The 21,693-nt window shown below is 45.8% G+C and overlaps 1 protein-coding gene across 1 annotated transcript in view; it reads right to left on the bottom strand.

Moving 5' to 3' along the window:
* LOC100744521 (ephrin-B2) overlaps positions 1-21,678 on the bottom strand; it is a 57,710-nt gene extending 36,032 nt beyond the window's left edge. The window contains 2 exon segments of the mRNA XM_012394409.3: positions 20,098-20,323; positions 20,326-21,678. Coding sequence (XP_012249832.2) covers positions 20,098-20,323; positions 20,326-20,386 — 287 coding nt within the window. The 5' untranslated portion in view covers positions 20,387-21,678.
* Between the last annotated feature and the right edge of the window lie 15 nt (positions 21,679-21,693).

The raw sequence follows: 21,693 nt of genomic DNA, 5'->3' as shown, positions 1-21,693 counted from the left end.
CCAGGGTCGAGAGATGCACGAACGGGGCTTTCGAAATAGAACGATTTCATTTAACTTCGACGTAATCGTCGAATTTTCGCGTCTCGTTCTTGTTCTCGTTTCTACAGGCGCAAAGACTTTCGATGTGCGAACGACATTGCTGGCATGGGTTTCAAACTAAACGGTAGACACGTGGAAGATTAGTTTGCAGCAGTAAACAGACAGAAGAGAGAGAGAGAAGGTTTTCAAATGAGATTCGAGCATCGTTAATCGTTACTAGATACGATAGACACTCGCGTTTTGTGGAGAGTGAATAATTTATTATTAGAATTATCAGAATATAGCGTATTTGCGTGCGCTCGATGGTACGTTTGTCTATATCATCGTTTGTATGTATGACTAATTAATCGATCATATATATATATACGTTAAAATTATTCATACGTAATATATATCAAAATATATCCTGACGGGGAATGGCAATTTTCATGTTTCCTAGAATTTCCAATCCGATGCAACGTTTCCGACTAAATGAAAAGCGTGTTAGATTCTTCCAAAATTCTATCGGTCGAAATTGCAGGAAGAATTTTCAACGATCGTAGAGACGTTACGATAATTTGCGGAGATTACGCGATACGCGGTTCTCTGACGTTGTTTCCTCGAATCCGGAGAAATACTTAGTTTCCATTGTCTTGGCGCGTTCAGGGATCGTTTAATAAGAAGTTCTAGGAAATAGCCACGGGAGAGGAGAAAAAGGAAACGAGGGTGGGGGGGAGAGAAGAAATAAAGCGATACGACTTTATTAGCCCGAGGATAGGGGCGCGTATTGCTCGAAAGTGCAACTACGTAGGATCGCGTATCGAGTTATAAGTACGAAAAAAAGACGAAGATGAGATGGCGAGGACGTGCGAGACGGAGAACGAGATTTTTCGTCATCGGGTAACGTCTACGTACGATGGGGAATTATAGTCAATCGTCGATAAGTTATCGATAATTTTAGAAGAACGCCGCTGAAAAATAACGCTGCTTCGCATTTTGCACCGGGCATACCCGACAATTTGCCCGATATTATGGACTACTCATGCTACGGCTTTTCAACACTCGTGGTTGTCGTCGTTACCGTTACAGATACGATATCCAGTTTCGTACGATCAATACGTTTTTATAACCCCGAATTGGAGGTTCGGAACGTGGATTCGAAAAAGGTGCGAACACTGTAACCAAGAACTTTGCTCCGATACTCTCACGAGTCTTCCATACTTTTTCGCCGAACGTGATATTTAATATAAATTAGGTCCTGGTCAACGATTGCGATATTATACTATACTAATGAGAATAACGCAATTCGATATCCTAAGAAATACCGGAGTCGAAGGAATATTAAAATTGTTGAAGCGATTACTTCGAGAAAAACTCTACATCTTTAGTTTCGTATATCCGTGACCTGGAGAATAGAAGAAATATTGAGAGTACGAAGAGAATAGAATTTAGTAAAACAAAAAAATTCGAAGCAAGGAGAGGTTCATATTATTGTGTCCTTGAATGTAAATTATGTTTTGGGTTACAAGGTCTAGAAAGAAAATAGCTATAAGTAGATTTCTATTGCAGTTTCTTGTAGCCTTCGGCTAGAGCTACAAGGTTAACTTTTTGGTAATGTCCTTTGCTATAAATATATGAACGTGCTCCCTATCGTAGCTTCTTCTATTGTATTGTAACACTGTAAGAGTAACGGTCTGGATCAGCACATATTATACTCATACTTATTTCAATATATTTTTCTATTACAAATTTATCCAATCGTTCTTCTATCAATTAACCTCGACAAAAATTACAAAATATTTAGCCTGGAGAGTTTAAGGAAATTGAAAAGTCTGTTTTTTCGTGGGAAGCGCGAGAAATATTTTATCTTGGATGCTCGAAAGCTTTATTCCTTTGGAGATTACTAAATATTCTTGGAAGCACACGATCAACCTAAATGCCTGTAAGAGATACGTGACCTTCGAGACAGAAAGGATTTCCATTATTTCTTTTAAAATAGAAGAAAAATTGCTATTATAAATATTTAATAGATTTAGAATTACATAGGAAGAATTATTCGCATATAGAGTTTAATCGATCTAAACTCTCAAACATTCCTAGCATTACGCTACAATTTGTCCGAGGATAGATTCTGTCTAGTATTCCTGAACTATATAAACCGTTTGGTAGTGATCGGTGAAAGTATCTTACGTTATCAGCACTCGTCACTTGCCGCCGTCTAAATGACAGGCAAAGAAACGAAATCGACGGCCGGAAGGAAGGAAGGAAGGAAGGAAGGAAGGAAGGAAGGAAGGAAGGAAGGAAGGAAGGAAGGAAGGAAGGAAGGAAGGAAGGAAGGAAGGAAGGAAGGAAGGAAGGAAGGAAGGAAGGAAGGAAGGAAGGAAGGAAGGAAGGAAGGAAGGAAGGAAGGAAGGAAGGAAGGAAGGAAGGAAGGAAGGAAGGAAGGAAGGAAGGAAGGAAGGAAGGAAGGAAGGAAGGAAGGAAGGAAGGAAGGAAGGAAGGAAGGAAGGAAGGAAGGAAGGAAGGAAGGAAGGAAGGAAGGAAGGAAGGAAGGAAGGAAGGAAGGAAGGAAGGAAGGAAGGAAGGAAGGAAGGAAGGAAGGAAGGAAGGAAGGAAGGAAGGAAGGAAGGAAGGAAGGAAGGAAGGAAGGAAGGAAGGAAGGAAGGAAGGAAGGAAGGAAGGAAGGAAGGAAGGAAGGAAGGAAGGAAGGAAGGAAGGAAGGAAGGAAGGAAGGAAGGAAGGAAGGAGGGAAGGAAGCTTACGACAAGAAAGAGCTTCTCCTCTGATCTAAAGTAGCGACACAATCTTCCCCGCGGACTCGCCCATAATTAAATATTACAAATGATGGCGCATCTGGAGTCGGCCTGCTCCTTTTGCGTTTTTTGTCAGGTCGAACTGAGAGGGAGGACTGTACTCTTCCACGCGATAACGATCCACGATCGCCCCGAAGGGAACCGTTCCGGCTTTGCGAGAGCGTAACTCGCTCTCGCTTCTCCTTCTCTTTCCCGACACGCTTCCAACAGACCCCCTTTTACGCGCCTCTGCCTTTAAATGCAAAAAGTCGGAAGAAATTAATATCGAACCGTGTATCGAAATGACCTTTCCTGCTCTGTCATCTTTTCCCGCTTCGCTAATACACTTACAGAGAAACATTTCCTGTAAAAACACGTACATGGCGATGCCAGCGTGGATTTTTTAATTTCCAAGATTAATAAGCAGCGATTAGTATAATTTGATTGAAAAATGCACGAAGAGTCGGTAGTTGAGTTATGCAAAAGGTAATTATCGATTGGTAATTTTGTAAGTGGATTTCCTTCGTGGGAGTCGTATGTACTTTCGCCGAGATTATGAAATCGCGATCTGGTAACGGTCGTCCTAGAAAAAGTTTCGCACGTTCACCTAAGCATTCGTTGGCCATTTGGTGATCATGATGATCGTACGAACACCGGTGTAATCGCTTTAAGAAGCGGTACAGAGCATCGTGTTTAACTGTAACTGGATGTTGTAACCGTACTATATACCATTTGGAAACCAAGTAAGATATCGAAGAACATTAAACCAGAAAAGGAGAAAATGAGAAAAAAGTCTTGGTGCAGCTGATTTCTTTCGTATATAAACTCTCCTTCAAGTTTTTATAGATTTCAGTTTAAATCTCTTCGGTTAAATCTCTTTCGAATCTCTCGCGTAATTTATACATCGTTATTGTTGCTATACAATTTATGTTAAAAATGTTTTTGTTATTACGCTCGTATCGAATAATAAATCGTCGAACGCGAACAGCGGATGATCATTACAACGACGAGAATAGCTAAGGTGACTCGTTAACTGCGTCATAATGATCGCTAATGTTCGGTATTATTTTGTATTTTGCATAAAATAATGAGAATGAAAAATAATATGATAACGATAATACGGTGATACAGTGCGAGTAATAACGAGCGTACGGGAGCATAACAATTAGACGAAAGCTATCTGATTACTTCCAAACATTTTATTTGGCCCTGGAAACGTCATTACGGTGTTCGTTAAAATCGCATTGCGCAAAGCTTGGAATTACTTTCATTGCGCGCTCGTGTTAAATAGGATTCGCCGTTAAATTCGAAATATTCTGTTCCACATAACGCGTACGCACACGCAGTCACGCATATTGTCAGGTTACGCGCTTAATTACGCGAGTCACGTACCGTTGCTCCACGCGCCTATGGAATTCTATGCGAGGTCCATGAGCGTTTTGCCGAATCAAGGATCATCGACAACCTCGGAATTTCCACATGGAAAATTTACGAGACGTCCGATCGAGAAAAATCTAATTTCGTCGCATGTAAATTATCCTTTGTTCGTTTTACTCATGAACGCTTGCGGAATTTCCGAAATTCTATTTTATCTCTTATCGTTCTTCTGAAATTTAATTACAAAGAAATTGCTAGTTTTACGTGCGATTACGCGTTGTATGATTCCAAATTCGACGTTTACGAAATGTTATTTTATTTCTTATTGTTTCCATTGTATCGGAGGATAGAGAAATCGTTATTAGATTTACATCAAATTACTTCGTTGTACGATCTCAAGATACCGTCAGCCTTACATAAATACCTGTTTACATCTATGTCAAAGTACACGCAGTCCTCTAAGAATGTCATCTTCAAAAGCGAAATCGTTGTTGCAATCTCTGGTATCGAGTTTCTCCAATTTCGATACGAACAAACGCGGTCAGTCTTATTCTACAAATCCATGACATCACTCTGTCACGAAGATACGTTCTTAGAAACGAACATCTGGAGCGCTGGACAATCACAGAGACCATCGCACGGCTACATTCTCTGCCAGTCTCTAAACACGCTTCGATATAACTCGAAACTCGTCCTTCGTCGTCAAGAAGTTCGTTCTACCCATACAACGTATGCGCGACATGGTTAAACCAGCGTCGAAACGAACAGGTTTCCCGCGAAAGATGCGAATGGACCCAGGTGCGAGGCGATCCTCGCCCCGATCGTTCCAGCCTACTTCCTATATCAATGTCATTCGCGACCTCCATTCGACGTTTCGCTTTATCAGCATAACCGGAAGGGAAACAGCGAGAACGCGCGCTTATCGGTCGGCACTGATTTCTAGTTGAACGTTACTATACTCCGCAGCAACTCCGAGTAACTCGATCCCCTGTCCGTAGGCAACCGGTGTTGCGTTTATTAATGGTCGCGCGTCGCGAGAAATCTCTTTTGCGCGGCTGCGTTTAATTACAATACTTTTGCTTTTTCTTCGATAATCTCCCGACGTCGTGAAACGAAACCATGACAACAGAGAAAAGTACAGTTTGATCGTATTAGGTCGTCCAGAAAGTTTCTTTCGTTTTATAAGGAAATCGCATATCATCGAAACCGTTGTTTCGTTGGTTGTGAGATTTTCGATGAAAACATTGATCTCGAAAGTATCGAAAAGCATAGTTTAGTTTTTTGGTATGTCGTTCCTTCTAATCACGAAATGGTACAACAATTATTATTTTCCTTATGTTTTCTCTCTGTTTCCCTCGAGGTAATCTTCGAACGTAATGAAGCAACGAATGTAAAAGAGGAATAAGAAGAGATAAGAGAAACGGGAGAACGGAGGAAAAGGAGAAGGAGAGCTTTGACCTGTTTGCTAGGTTCGTGGTTTCGAGGTACGGCGCGGCAAGTCGAGATCCATCTAGATAAAGGCTCGCGGGGCAACGATCCGTATCGACCGACTGGAAGGACAATTGGAACTGAGATTTCGTAACGGCGACATAAACGTAAAGGCAAACGATCGCGGCACGACGCCTTCTCCTTGTAGACACAATCCGGGAATGCTGCTGTATCGTTCGTTCCGGCGTGCTCGGATACGAATTAAAATTCTGTGAATGCCAGCTCGTTCGTGAACGGTTCGTTAATGGTACGCGGTGAGCGGTGTCGAATCGATTTTTTTCGCCGGACCTCCACTTTATTCCCAAGATGTTCTCGGGATGCGAACAGGGAGACAGAGAGCGAGAGAGGTAGAGAGAGAAAGAGAGAGAGAGAGAGAGAGAGACTGCTCGCGGATAATCGAACGCCAAATCACGTTTCCCTCGTATATACTTTATCGTACGCTCGGAATCGATTCTCTATCGTGTGACTAATTTCTGTGAATTATCCTGAAAGATGAAAGACACGTGAACAGCGAACAACGGAGAGACCAAACTATAATTTTCGTGGAGCGTACGGGCGAAGAAAAGGAGAAGTTTCGACGAAAGCTGCGTGCCACCGCGGGGTCCAATCCCACGGCGGCATGGACGTTGAATTATCGTCGAACCGTTAACAGGCGAAGAAATAACGAAGACTGGCTGCCCGGCGAGTTCTCATCAGGACATTCACGAAATTTCTCCTCTAGGATACGTGTATATATATATATATATATATGTATATGTATATGTATGCGCATGTGTGAAACAGAGGTCAGGTTCAGGCTGCTGACGTAGCGGACAAAAATTCGATACGATCGTAGTTTGGTGGGTCTGTCGGTGCCGACAGCGCTTTTCCTTGTTACGGTGGTCGGTAGTCCGGCGGAAAACACGTGTTCTAGCTACAGAACGTACAACAAGAGGGTTGTTCCATTCTCCTTCTGTGTTTCGGCATTCCTTGTCTCTTGTCGAGCACGAGGAATGTCTTCCCTCATCCTCGTGTCATTGAGGAACACCGGGAAGATGAAAGACGTATCCTTACGTCATCATCATTGACGATCACGTTGGAAAAGCTGGACCCTGATCAGCCAGATGCTGGACGAAGGGAACACGAAGCGGAAGAAGAAGCAGAAGATGAAGATGAAGAAGAAGAAGAGGAAGAAGAGACGAGCGCGAGAGCGAAGAAGTTGAGAGAGGGAGGAGCAGCGAAGAGGAGTGTAGGGAGATACGAGCTGGCACTGAGAAGGGAGAAAAAAAGGTGAAGGTGCAACGAGGTAGAAAGCAACCAGTTCAGGTCCAGGTATTCTATTATGCTCGGTTATCTAGATTATGGCATTCCTGCTTCGAGGAACCTGGCAACCTGGGGTGGACGGAATGGGGTGTTTCAGGATACCCGACTTCGCTCCGATCTCTCCCGTTCTCTCTCCTTCTGCGTCACGGTTTCGTTGCTTCGGAGCACCCATTAATCCTCTTCTGTCGGGTGAAACTCCGAAATTAAAAAAAATATATGTGTAGATATGTATGAAGGAGGATCTCCGGGCCAGGGAAACGGTCGGACACGAGGAGGCCAGGGACCCAGGTAGGCCGTTCCGAGGCGATCCCTCGATTTTCTGACTTCGAATCGTGGAATTTGTTATATCCCATTGAATTACGTTAAACCTTTCTTAAAACCGAGTGGTTCTGGTCGTTCGGTATAACCTTTGTACACAACTCGGTCCTCTTTCACAAAAGAGTCGTTCGTTAGGTCGACGTTATTAGCGAGAAACGCATCGACGGAACCTGGCCGTTTCGAAGGTGGCGCGATCCAGCCAAATTATTTATTTGTCAATGACGATCCGATAACGTCGTATAAATTGATACGGGATACGTTCTTCGATATTCAAAGACCTATCTACACGGATTCTCGAGAAAATATCCGCTCTTCATCGTGCAAGTGTGCGAATAGGTAAACGCGTGTAAAGGAGGAGTCCGGACAAAAACGGTGAGCCGAAAAATCCAGCAGCAGGTAGCCAGGTCCAGGTGTTACGTTGCCGTATCCTAGGTTTTTACGTCTTTGTTTTTAAAACCTCCTATCGTGTTACACTAGTAGATTCCTTAGATCCGCGATCAGATCGTTCCAACTCGGAGCACATGGCGCCTGGCTGTAACTCGCGCGCAACCAAAATTTTCAGGCGGCCGGCGGAACAAACATTTTTAGGTAGATCGTTTGTCGAGATAAACGAACAAGGAGGCGCGCGAGCCTTCTAAGACGAAAAAGCACTCTCGCCAGGTATTTCCATTGTCTTACCGTGTGGGTATAGGATCTTGGGAACTCGTGATTAGTCCGTTCGCAAATAACCTCGTGGCGCACGGCGCCTCTAGCAAATCGTATTCGTACAAATAGACCGAACCCGTGTCAACACGTCGTTCCATTAGCAGGCAAAATTCCGGCTGTTTAGGGTGTGTCCACGTGAATCCACGATTGTGGAGACCGTGGCCATTAGCGCGGATCGGAGGAACACGACCGCGAGAGTACCGGTTTTCTGTACGTCATCAGATAACTCTGTTAGATTTCTTTGTCTTGTCGGGGAATAGATAAGGGAATATGGAATCTAACACGATGATTAGAATGGACGACGAGAGCCGGCTAGAACAATGGACGGGGCAAAGAAACTCCGGGAAACACGATGCTCGTTGGAGAGATTAGAGGCGTATAAAGTACGGCTAGGTATGAGGAAGGAAAATTCTATGGTTTTTTTTGAATCGAGGAAAACGATGTACACTTTCGAACGAGTAAATAGAGGGAACAGATACGTCGATGCCGATAAGTAAGGGACGATTCGTGGAGCCGCGGCAACGACGGAATTCGAGGTATTTCGAATCGAGTGGATTCTATGGAAACGCACGAAAGTTTCGCGATGCTATCTTCGGACGTGTTCGGTTTCGTTTCGGGATTCCTGGATATCTTGCTTTTTGAATTAATCGAGGATTCGATAGGCCGAACTTTTCACGGGATAAGTCTAACGTTCTATGCGAATTTTGCTATATGTTTCTTAACAAAAACGTACGATATCTCCGGATAAGGTATTAATATACTCACTTATTTTTCAAATTCAAGCTAAATCTCTTTCTAAATATCGCATCGTTGATCCCTTCGTATCCATGGACGAAGCGTTTCTCGGTGTCAATTTCGAAACTGATCGTTACCCTTATCGCCGGACTTGGCACCAAATGAAAAATCTCACTCAGAGCGTAGTACGATCGATGCGAAAAGTCCTATATTCCTCGGCTTGTTATTTCGAGAAGAACGCCGAAAGAGACGGTAGATAAACGCATGGCATCCTGAGAAGCTCGCGGAAGTTGGAACAAAGAGACGTAGATCGTCGAGGATCGTCGATGAACCTTCGTTAACGAGTAACAGTATCGACATGTTTGCTCTTCGATAACCGCTATACCTAATGAAAATCCCGAGAATCCTGTTTTCCATTCTCATGCAACGGCATCATTGCGGAAAACATCGCGAAACTCGCGACGAGATGGGATCGAACGATCGTTTCGGGTGTAACGAACGACAGCGGCGTCGCTCGGAAAGGCAACCGTGCCCGTTCCTCGAGGTGGATCGATTAATGAGGGCCGATAACGGGGATGATTACTTCATTACGCGTCGCCGCTTACCGTCCGGTAACGCGAAAGTCGTACCCCGTTCGTCGAAGGTATGTCGAGGACTTGGAGGCGGAACAGCAGTGAACGCCAGCAGCGACGGCAGCAAGGGAGCGGGCACACGGTGCCAGGCGGCAAGGATTTAGTGCGACCAGGTCCTTGAAAGAGTCGTAAATGAGCGGTCCAGTGGTTTCTTGCCTGCCCCAGAGATGGCGCCGGTTGTATCGTTAAGAAACGCTTCGCCAAGGCTTCTACGAGGTTCGAAGACCTTCCGAACTGTTCCATCCACTTTGCAAATTATCCTTGCACCCACTTGCACCATAATTTACAAAACTAAGGAGTTTTTTTTTGTAAATGCATTTGTAAGAGAGATTTGTAAATATTAGATTGTCCGAAATGTTTCTTTCGTTTTATAAGGAAATAATAGACGCGGAATGTTTTCTGTTTTATATTAGTTTATTGAATTACGCACGAACATAATAACAGAAATAGAACGAAATGGACCATATCTAATTCGATAAAATAACGTAAAACAGAAATCGTCGTCCGTTTATTATCACCGATATGAGACGAAAGAAGCTTTTCCGACAACCTGATACGTATAATTTCTCGTATTAGCAAATTTTTTACGGTTACGGGAGATTTATTGGTATCGGCGAGTTGTAAGATTTTAATCGATAATCGATAAAATTAATATCCTTTCCGCTCCTTGATCCAGCTTTGTACGATCTTACAGAGTAAAAAGATTTTTTGAACAGGTTTAAGCGAATTTTGAAGCAAGAACGTAGGGACGACCCTTCCAGTTGGAATTACTGGAATCGTGGTTTAACGATAGAAGATCGACAAATTCTTAACGATTGATTACGTTTGATTAGTTCTAGGAATTGCGTGACTCACGTTGAGCTAATAAAACAACTGTTGGTGCCACTCGTGTTTTGGGGGAGAAACAGGGTAAACTGGTAGAATAATATTTCGGGTGGACTATGTGCGATCGAATATCTGGTTCCCTGTGACGAAAAAGTCTTCGATAATTTCGAAAAGCTAGCACGCGTCGTGCAGAGATCCCATTCGACACACGGAAAGAACCGATTAGAAGCTAGAAATCTAAGAAAGATTAGAATATGTAGCTTGTAACTATCGATCGGCGTTCATGTACTCTATTCGTATCTGTGCCGCATGCATTCCCCTTCCGCGAAGTCTATAAAAGTAGCTGTCTGCTAGCTTGATAAAAATAGATAGCCATATCTACGTTTAACACGGAATAAACAAGTATTACTCATGACCTCGTGTAACGTTAAAACAGTCCACGTACCAAGAATCCGTCGTAGAATGGTATTTGCGATAGTCGCGTCATCTAGCACGAAGCATCATTTAACGTTTCCAACCAAGATCTTGCTTCGATTCCATCGAAAGGCTACGAAAGAACAAACAACCGCGCGTATTATCGACATTTGACGAAGAACTTGTGGTTAGAGGATACGTCTTCGAGACACGCGCAGCTCCTTACGGACGAAGAAGCCTGTAACAGCGTTTGCACGTCGGCCGAGGCGAACGACTCACGAGCGGTGACTGTGTAAATGTAACATCGTTGCGTGGCGTGGCCGCGTGTACGCGAAGAAACACGTATGCACACGTGACCAGCGCTGCGTACATCCCTGTGTGGACGTGAATGCACCGCTCATTACGGGATAATGGGTTATTTCGATCCTCCTCGAATTACCGAGTCGACAATGAGGGATTCGATTCGAAAAAGCCTCGCTGCTGTGCCCGCGCTCCCTCTCCTTTCTGTCTGACGGAGCCGCGAGTCCTTTCAGGGTCCCAGCAGCGAGCGATGGATTGGAAGCGAGATGGCGTAAAGAAAGAAAGAAAAAAAAAAGGACGATAAAATGAAAAGGAGGAGGAGGAGGAGGAAAGAGAAACAGACGAGGAGCGGCTGGTGGCAGGGGGAGAGAGGGAGAGAGAGCACGGTCAGACGAAACAGGCCGAAAGAAAGGCACGAAGAGTTTTGGCCGGTGGCTCGAAAACCGAGGAGACAAATGAGGACGAGCGAGCGAGGATACGTCGGTAGAAGGGACCGTGAGGCAGTTGCTCTCTCGTTCGTTCTTCTCCTTCATCCTCCTTTTTCTCAGCGTGTTCAACGTCTCTTCATGGAACGCGCACCGCAGGACCTCGAGGTGCAATCTCCTGCACGGTTTTGCAGACGAAACGTGCACTTATACGCACTCATCATGTGCATATGCTTCCCGTCTCCTCTCCCTCTCTCTCTCTCTCTCTCTCTCTCTCTTCCTTTCTCCCACGCAACACGCAAATACGCATGTTCTTCCGTAACACCGAGCGAGTCTCTCCATTATTCGAAGCACGGAAATCATCGACAGCTCGACGACTCTCTTGCCGGTGCGGTGAAACGGAAATTGGTATTTTACGAATCCTTTCGCGGTCTCGAGGATGTCCAAGCGACGCGGCAAAATCGTTCGACAAAAGGTGGAACGGAATTTAGGACGTAGGAAACTGGGAACAAAGGGTACGGTTAACGCGATTGGTATCGATTTAACATAGCCGACATCGCAGTTTTTCTTTTTGGCGAGGAGGGCGATTTATGACTCTGTCCTAAATTCTCCGAGTTTTGGTCCGTTCTCCTATTGGTCTTTCACGCTCGAACGAAACGTTTCTTTCATTCGGCACCGATGAATTTGATTTCTACGTAAAAAAGAACGTACACGTTACGACGAAGGTCCCGAAAGCTCTGTCACTTGGAAAAGTAATTAAGTAAAGATAAAAATAAAGCCGAAGGATACGGCAAGCGGCTTTATTAACTCGATCCAGTACGGCCGTCGTTTCCACTGAATTCATAACCGAAGAGAAGCCCGTTAGGTATTTTAAAATTCATCCTGGAACGTTGCACCGGGCCGCGAAACGTGATGTTTCAGAAACCGGACAGCTTTTCATTCTCGTTCCTAACACTCCGTCAATTACGATCGATAATTGAGCCGCTATAGCCGCGCCCGGGGCCCCATTAAAATGCGTTAAAATTCTCAGCAAACGAAGGGAGTACGAGGCTCTCTTCTGGCCAGAGACAAAAAACGAACGCGTCGATTACGAGCTAATTGGGCCAACGCGGGACGACTTATCCCGCGAGTTCCCGTGGGAATAAAATTATTCGTCCGTTCGGCGCACACCTACGGCCGAACAAATATGCGGCTTCGTCTTCACGCAACCCACACAAACGCCACGTGCCTCCGTGAAATACTCGTGTGTGCATACACGCTGCTCGGGCCCGCAATTATTTTAAGTGTATAGCGATATCCGAGCAGCTATTAATGACGTTCCTTCGCAGATGAAATCGCGTGCTGACCAGGGATAACGCGTCCAACAGCGTATAGTGTATACACGTAGGCGCGAATTAATTGGTATAATAATGATCATTACGGTGCACCGTCTACAATCAAACGATACACTTTTTTTTCTGGCGGACAAACGTGTAACGTAGTCTCGTGCAAATGTTCGCCACCTGCTGAGCCGTGGAAATTTCTCATTGCGCGTATCCGTTCGCCCTTCAGGTGACGAAACCTATGGGAACGTCGCGATTCGCTACGCCCTATCGACTGACAAACGCGGACGCGACCACACTCGGGGGATCATCCGGGAAAAATGGAATGCGTGGGTAACGCGAAATATCGTTCACGCTCCGTGCTAGATGATGGCTATCTGTCGACGCACAATACGCGATTACTTCGTAAGTCTGATATACGACCGCTGGTCCCCATCGATCGCTCCCCTACCCTCGGTTCTTGTTGGGCAAATATTAATTTCCACAGGCGGGAAAATTGATTTTAACCGCTGGCAGGATTTTGGGGTGGGCGTACGCGGTCTGTTCGTTGAAATTGCAACGTTACGAAGAAATTTTGAGAACGTACGAAGCTTCGATCGAGCACTAACTCGCGTATTACGCTGTTCTTTACCTAGCAAAGATTTAGGATATCGTGATATTTATCCTACCGTAAACTCTGACGCTATTTTCCCTCTTCCTTTCTATCCCTCTAACCGACAACCCATCCATCGCGTCCATTTGTAGCAATATAACGAGGCGCACGAGGAATTGGGACATAAATTCCTGTGGTACGCACGCGTTTTATGGATTACGGTGTGTCGTACACGCCCCGCCAACAACATGTAATCGCATGTAAGTCCTAACCACGATGTTACAGGGGTTTTTCGCTGTTGGCGAGGGTGCCCCTCTTCTTTTTCCCCGAGTATGGACCAGAGACGCGGACAGCCGTAGAGGGATTTTGTAACAGGAAACAGCTGCCGTTCGAGAAGGACACTTTTCTGACGATTTTACCGGGGTCCCTTTTCACGGATGCGATGGGCGCCGCCGTCGCTTTCTCTCCATCTTTCTTTCTGGACGTGTTTTCTCGACGCGTCTGGTTTCCAGTTTCCAGGCGATCCGTAGCTATTGGTCGAAGGCTCGGTTCGCGTTTAATTAACCGTAACGCGGTCTTCGTAGCTCGTAACGCCCCGACGTACGCTTTTTCTCCCTTACGCTGGTGACTCTCGAGCGTAAGGCATCCGTGTATTGTTGCCGGAGCAGCAAGCGGGAGGAGAGAGCACCGGTTGCATGGGACACACCGAGTAATGATGTACACGCGTGCTTACGCTAATAATGATCTTTTGTTTCTCGGCCTCTTTGCGGATTTTTACGAAAGATATTTAATACTGATAACGCCAGGATTTATTGCCAGCCGCCAGAGTCTGCTGGAGATAAACGTGCCTCTTGGAGCAGCTTCTCTCCTTCTCCTTTTCTCTCTCTCTCCCTTTCTCTCTTTCTTTGAGCTACTCACAGGGACACAAGGGGTGGTGGAGAAAGAGGAACTTTTTCCATGGTTGGAACTCTCCGAGTCGCTTCGCCAGTAAACGCTAACGACGAAGAGAACGGAATATTCCTTTCGCTTACGGTTCCTCGACATCGAGAGACGCGGCCACGGGATTATCGGTGTAACTCGCGTTAAATTAGTGGATATCGAGTTCGGTTAACGACAAATCGTACGCGCGATTCCGCTTTCCTTTTGCTGTGCGTCTTTTATTGCCTAATTAATCACGATGACTTCCTCTTAGTGAGACAGTCGCGTTACAAAGCGGTAATAGTCTCGTCGTCGAAAGTAAATCACGCGCAAGTGGATGGATGTAACTTATAATTCGTAAATCAGTCGGGAGAGTTTTCCGATCGGCGTTTCGCGCCACGTTTTCGCACTTTTTCGCGATCATAAATCGTTCTCCGCGAATACCACATAAAGGTGTATAAGAGTGTATTAGTCGTGGAAGAATTAAGAGAAACTCTCTCTCTCTCTCTCTCTTTGATCTGTGCGAGTCGTAGAACGTTAAACACGTGGTAACAGGAAGAAGGCGTCCTGCAAGTTCATGGAGATATTTACGCGCTGTCCGCGTACTCGTAAACGTCACCGGTGTGTCTTGCGTCTCGTTTTTCTCGCGTAGACCCGCGTTGACGCGATGCCACTACGGCCCGTTAGCTTTTAACGATGAATAATTAATTTGCCGCTCGTTAAGCCATGCGCCACATTCTCCAGACACACGCGATTTAACGATGCTCGTAATCAGCTGATTCGACAGAAACATTTCCTTCAAATCGAGTTTTCTTCTTCTACAATTACTTTAATCATAGAAAAATGACGCGCTTCTGTTCGTCGTGGTTTCGCGTATTTATGTAAAGACGAAGAAGCTCCGAGGCTTCCTTCCGTAATTGCACGAAATACCATTTTATCTGTTTAAAATAAATTCGTCGTCTTCTATTTTCAATAGCTAAACTACCGATCACTCGACCGTCGTTAAATCAGGAATAAAATGTAAGGTTATTAGATGAAACGATTAGACTGGGATACAAGCGATTTTATAGGTCGTTATTCACCCGCTCCGCGAAGCGGATTTCAATTTTACTGTAGAAAGGGCGTCGCTTTAACGAGAAGGGAACCGATGACTTCAGGTTGGCGGTACTCGCGAATGTAGAGATTTCACACTGTTCGTAATGATACTTCGCAGAGCGAGCTATTTGCAGCGTACCATTTGACTTCTGTGCAATTTGCCTTCAGCGTAGTTTCGTCGTTTATTTTCCCACGCGTGATTAAACGAAGATTTCGTTTTTCCCGCACGAAGGCCGCAACGTGTCTCCCCTAAAGTTACATTTTTTTGACAACAGAATTTTAACAGAAATTCTTGTTGCTATTTTCGTCGGAGTTAGCGGAATAATTAGGATCGGTCGATTCGTACGTGATCTCCGGGTTGTTTCCTATCGTCCCGTCGTGACGAAGGTGTTTCTTTGTTTCCGCGTGATTCGACACGGCAACGGCGTGCCGGCCGTCGGTTATTTCCACGAATCGGGCAGCGAATTCTCGATCTTCGGTACGAAGGGTACTAGTTTCCTCGGGGAAACCACTGATTTGTGGCTGCTGCAAATCGATGTTGCCTTAATACTCGAAGCTATAAAGCGCCACGAAACGAAGCTACCGAGAGCCGGATAATAGGAATCTTCGGTGGTTTTCAAAAACGAGCTTCTTGCTGCGTGTACACCGGCAATTTAATAACGGTACCGAGGCTGTGTTAAAGTGTAACGGTTTATGAAATCTACACCGCGCCGAAATTAAGATTTTTCGGGGTAACGCGCCACGCTGCACTCTAATTTTAGGCCGTGGCGCATCGTTAACGCTCGACTTGCTAAAACCGCCATTTTCGTACAATTAGCAATTTCTTCGCGTACATATTTATTACGCATAGATATTTCGTACGTAACGAACATGCCATCGCGTATCGGTTTCGCGGACGATACGTTCGATTCGCGATTGTATCGACGAAATCCGTCACGCTTGTCGCTAGCGTTACGCGTTAACGGCATAATTCTGACAGTCGTCAACTGCTTCGAAACTGCTGGTTTCTCAATTTTTCATACTATCGCTTGCAAAGCGACAAGCGGTTTTCATTGACCGTGATTTTTCGACTCGAGTTGCGAGATTGCGAGTAAATTAAAAGTAACTGACGAATCGATGGAACAGGTGACTGTACAGAAACGTTCTCTTATCAGATCCAGATATATCGCTTCCTCTCCACTGTACACTATATAATATAATATAATAAAAAAATTAATTTACACGATCAGGTTATTTGACACTAGCTCGATATGTTTACGCGAAGCTAGGTAAAGTGCGAAACATTTTTGACACGCTGTGACGAATATCGTTGTTCGAATGCGATAAAGTGTCAGGAACGTAGTACATATCGTACATAGTACAAACGAGTGTCATAAATATATTCTAATACGAATGAGTATAATCGTCTCTCAGGTGTCGATAATACCGGCACCGTTATCGTGAAATATAAAGTACAGTTTGATACTTTGTCAGCACGTTGGTCTTGTTGCGGAATTAACGACGTGGCCGATCAAAAATACGACAGGCCGTGTTACGCGTATGTGCGAAACAAGTCGAATACGAAACCGTAAGCGCAACGACAGGCAGAAACGCTTATTGCACGGGCCGTTCCATGCCTTCCTCGACTCGATAGAATCGTCTAGCCGTGCGCGCGCGCGCTCCGAAGAGTAGAGAGTTCAATAATCTGCCGCGGCAGATCTTCTTGTCCGGCATTGAAGTCTCCAGCGGCGCTGCAGCATCTGCTGCCGCGATCGTGCCTCTGTCGTCGTTATTTCGCCAACGACATCGTGATCGTTTAAAATTCTTCTTTAAATCAATTATCTCCGCGAAACTCGAACGAGTAATTGATCCCATGACGATTTAGATCCATTGCCGCTCCGATTAAAAGAATAGTTTGAACGTTTCGTCGTCTTATTAACCAGCAGAATTATCTTTCACCATATTTTCAGCGAATATCAAATCGTTTTAACGTGTTCGACACAGGCAAGTAAAGAGATGCCAATCGTTTTTAATACGTTCCACCATAGTTACAAAGAGTCGAATTCTCGTCGAAAACACAACGAGGCAGTAAACGTCAATGCTGGCGCGCTCTGGCCCGCCAGTAGAGAATACGCTTGCCAGCGTAACATCGTGGAAACGGATTTATGATAATCAACGAGCCACTGATCTCCGTGCTTCGCGTGACAGCTTTTTTCTCTCCGCACCCCTTCTTCCCTCCTCTACCCTTGTTTTACGCTGAATTTCTTCAAGCGAATTTCGATTTTCCAATAAGCGGCCGAGATTTACACCCTCTTTATGCGCGCGGTCTCGCTTCTTCGACGAGAACACACTCTTCTCTCCAGCAGTATATTTTCCCTCGTTTTTCTCTCTTTCTGCCCTATCTTCTCCGTTTCCTTTTTGCTCGCTATGTGCGTGTTACTTCCTTTTCGATTTTTTTCCGTGCGGGACGTGTTTTTTACTGCCCTTCGTACGTCCCTTGAAAAAGACAGTCTGACAACGTCCTTCTCCTTCGCGAAATGGATTCTCACACGTACGGGCACGCACACGTTCCAGAGTCCACGTCGTCCTGGCTGTAAGTAATGCATGCGCGACTTCAAACCGATCGTCAAAGTCAGCCGGACGTCGGGGCCTTATACGAGAGAGGAGAATAGGGTGCCCGGATTTCGTTGTACGATGCGCGCTGTGCACGCACACACTGATGCGCCGGGCAACTTGAATACGCGCATTCAAGTTCTCGAGCACACCGTGCACGATAAAAAGTTACGTTAACTTACCGCCGGATATCCACGCGATACCTTTCGGGGCGTTCCTTCGAAAATTTCGTTCTACCGTGGTGATTTCGAGATATTCTTTACGGCGGAACTTCTACAAAATATCCTTCGCGATCGTGCAATCGAATTTCTGATAATTTTTCGTCCAAGTTCGACCGATCTTCGGGCCGCGTCCTTGAAAGTTCGATGGCGAGCAAAAATTTCGTTTTACGAGCGTTCTTTCTCGGACCGAATTAGTTGGCGGGATGTGCGGCGACAACGATGGCGAGATCGAGAAAACGATCGGCAAGAAACTACAGACGATCGAGAAAATTACGAGGCTGGCAAGTTTTTCACGCTCGTCGAAAAGGAGGCGAAGCGAGCGAAAAAAGAAACGATATCGCGTCGATTATAACGTTGACGCGAATCACGAGCGTGTTTCTTGTCCAACGCGTATCGTGCGCGAATTTACGCATTCACCGCCGCACCGGCGAGGATACTAAAAAGTAGTGCGAACTACGCAAATTGCCGGGCAAAACCAGCAAAAGAAATTGCTCGGCTAACAAGCTGCTTATAAGGACACCGCTTCCTCGAGTAACAAGAAAAAAAAGAAGAAGAAGAAAAAAAAAGAGAAGAAAAAAAGAACGGGAACGTTACGAGCCTCTTACTAGCACAATTCGTCGACAGGGTACTGTTACGGTAGCCCAGGATGATTTTCACGCGAAATCTAACCAAGTTACACGCAAATTTTCGGTACGTTCTTGTACACGACGAGAATATGATTTTTTTACCGTTGTTTCACACACGAAACGAGTTATCCGGGACAAGTAGAAAAATACCGTGACAGATTAGATTAACTACGTAATGTGGATTTAATTGGCAGTGTGGTGAATCGAGCCTGCCGCTTCGGTTTGACGAGCGCCACTTTGATTTCGCTCGTCGTCCGAGCAGGAAGCGAGCAACAGAGAACGCACTTATAGATTTTTTTTCCAGATAAAATAACGAGCCTCGTTACCCGGCCAGATTTACACGTTTCGCGTGAAACAAAACGTATGCTTATGCGCGATACAAAACGCGTGACGCGTAAATTCTGACGAGTATTATACACCTTGAATTACCGTAGCTTCCTTCATTCTCCACCCTTTCTGCATGGATATGTTCTAGTTCTCGCGCTTTATAGCCGATCGTTTCTCGCGCACGTTCGATGACGACTGCGAATATCGAATTTGTCCACGCGAGAAGTTCGGTTGAGTTGGGAAAAACAAAACGCGATACTTGGTAAAATATTCGTTGATAAAGCCGAATAAAAATTCCCACGGATAGCGCGTTTAGAGGTAAGCGCATGCGTTAACCTATAATATACAATCACAGTCGCGCCGCAAATTATGGTCTAAATGCGGTTTAATATATCTCGACGTTTTTCACCTGTCACGGTGTTCGAGCAGTTGTTATATAGGCAAGACCGACGCACAGAACCATTAAAAGGAACCGTACGGGTTTAACGGTTTAAAGTCGCAAAGAACATCGGTACCGAATAAAAACGACGCAAGGAAGTTGACACTCGCTAACGAATTTTACAGCCAGTTAGTCAAAGTTCAAGCACTCCTGTAGAACGAAGAAAATTGATCGGTCACGCGGCTACGCCGAAAGCAATTTCCCGTGGTTCTAGCTGCTGGAAATCGCCGTTTCTTCGCTTTTATCGTCGGCGATTTGGACCGAGTCGACGTCGGAACGATCCCCATGGCTCGGTCCATTTCGCGAGCGCATTAAAGCGTGGCCGGCGTCGCGATGCGCCCCTGTAATTTTGGCAGACACGATACCGCGGCTTCGTCGCGATAAAAGCTCCGCCGCGCCGGAAGCGCAGGATCGTTACTCAAAAGGCACGACGCCGCGAAAAATCGATTCTCCGACGAGCATCGCTACGAGACGCGTTTGGCACGCGTGCCAACGCGTGTACGCGTATTTGCGCGAGACCCGACGAGCACAGCAGACGCGAACAAAATGAATCTTTCAGCGTCTCAAGGTCTGGGAAGAGTCACGTGGCGGAGGATTTTCCTCGCGCGGAGCAGAAAATTTGGATTTGGCTTACATGGAATTGGTGGTGTTCCAGTACATGCTGATCGTCTTTGCGCAGTTGCTCACAGTGGAGAGTAGAATCGTTTGCAGGCAGACGAAGAACACCAAAGTTACAAAGGACGTGGAAACCATCGTTAACAACGTGGACGAACGAGCAGCGCGCACCGCGTCACCACTGCTCACCAAGAATACAACAATCAACAAACAACCACGACAAAAACAAGAATAACAAACAACGACACCTGCACTTTTCTTGTTGTCGTCCACAACCACCTTCCACCACTGTTGCACGGACACCACATCCACACTTCACTATTTTCGTTAGAATCGGTTCTCGTTTTCTTTTCTTCTTCTTCTTCTTCTTCTTCTTCCTGTCCTATCTCTTTCCTTTCCTTTTTTTCTCAAGTCGAAGATCGAAATTCTGGGACTCGCGTATCCTCGTTCGTCCCTCTTTATCCTCGATACATTCCTCTCGCGACTCTCAGCTTTCGTTCAACTTTCAACGACCGACAAATCTTCCCACGTTTTTTGCACGCTCCTCTGGTTCGGTGTGTTCTACCGGAGCGTCTAACAGATCGAGAAAGTCGTCGAACGTTGTTGACTCGACGAGTGGCGAAATTCTTTGATGAAATCGTCGGTGATGCGCGATTGGTCGTTAGAATCGGCGAAATTTCTCCGGTGTTCTGTTTCCAACGGTGCCCACCGTGGTTCGCGTTCCATGGGTCCACCCCGTGTTTCTCTCACCTGGAGCGCACCTTACTGGCCCTCTCATTGGTCTAACTTTGCCGGAATCCGATAGAAACGACGACGAACTGTCGATAGAGGATTCTGTCTAATAGCTTCGTCGAACATGCGGCGCATCGGAGAGATGATTTTACGATAAATCCACCGTTCGATAGATGGAAGACTGTCGTTCGCGGACAGTGAGGGTATCCGACGCTCAGCGACGGGATCACGCGAATCACCGTACAACCGTGAACCTGCCAAGCATCTCACCAGCGACCCTTTTCTCTCGGATCGACGTTGCTTCAGATGAATGAAAACCTTCGGCTAAATAACTATCGAAGATTTCTCACTGTAAGCGCAAACTCTCACTGAACGATAAAAGCACCAGTGTCTCCTCTGTGACAATCCTGGCAGCTACCAGGAACAAGGAACAAGAAACTCTAGTCGTCAGAGATCGCACCGTGAAATCTCACGGATGGACCAGCACCAGAAATCTAGCGAAACGGAGCGGTGCCCTTTTACACCCGGAACACACCCCCGTATACTTTCTCACGCACTTCGGATCCGCACGGGTCGCATAACCAGTGAAACGGAGCGACGCTCTCTCACTTGTTCGATCGCGAGATCCGAACCGATATATCGGTTTCTGTGTAAATCCCCAGGAGGACGATAGAACACTGAGAAAACTTCTTCGTCGACTTCTCGCCTCGATACGATCGTAGGCCGACACGCGTTACTCGCGTCGAGGAGCGACTCGAGCAATGGTTTAAGAGGCACTCGCTGCGTCGAGACGAGCCCCGTGAACGCAGAGAGAACGGTACCTTCCTGCACGGTGTCGCGGACGCGTCTGTCGGCCGAGCGGACTGTCGCGGCCGTTCGTCTC

The sequence above is a fragment of the Bombus impatiens genome, unplaced genomic scaffold (genome assembly GCF_000188095.3).
Source record: "Bombus impatiens unplaced genomic scaffold, BIMP_2.2 scf_0089, whole genome shotgun sequence".
In the NCBI taxonomy this organism is placed as follows: domain Eukaryota; kingdom Metazoa; phylum Arthropoda; class Insecta; order Hymenoptera; family Apidae; genus Bombus; species Bombus impatiens.
Note: the sequence above shows the minus strand (reverse complement) of the source record. Positions and strands in the feature narration are given on the sequence as shown.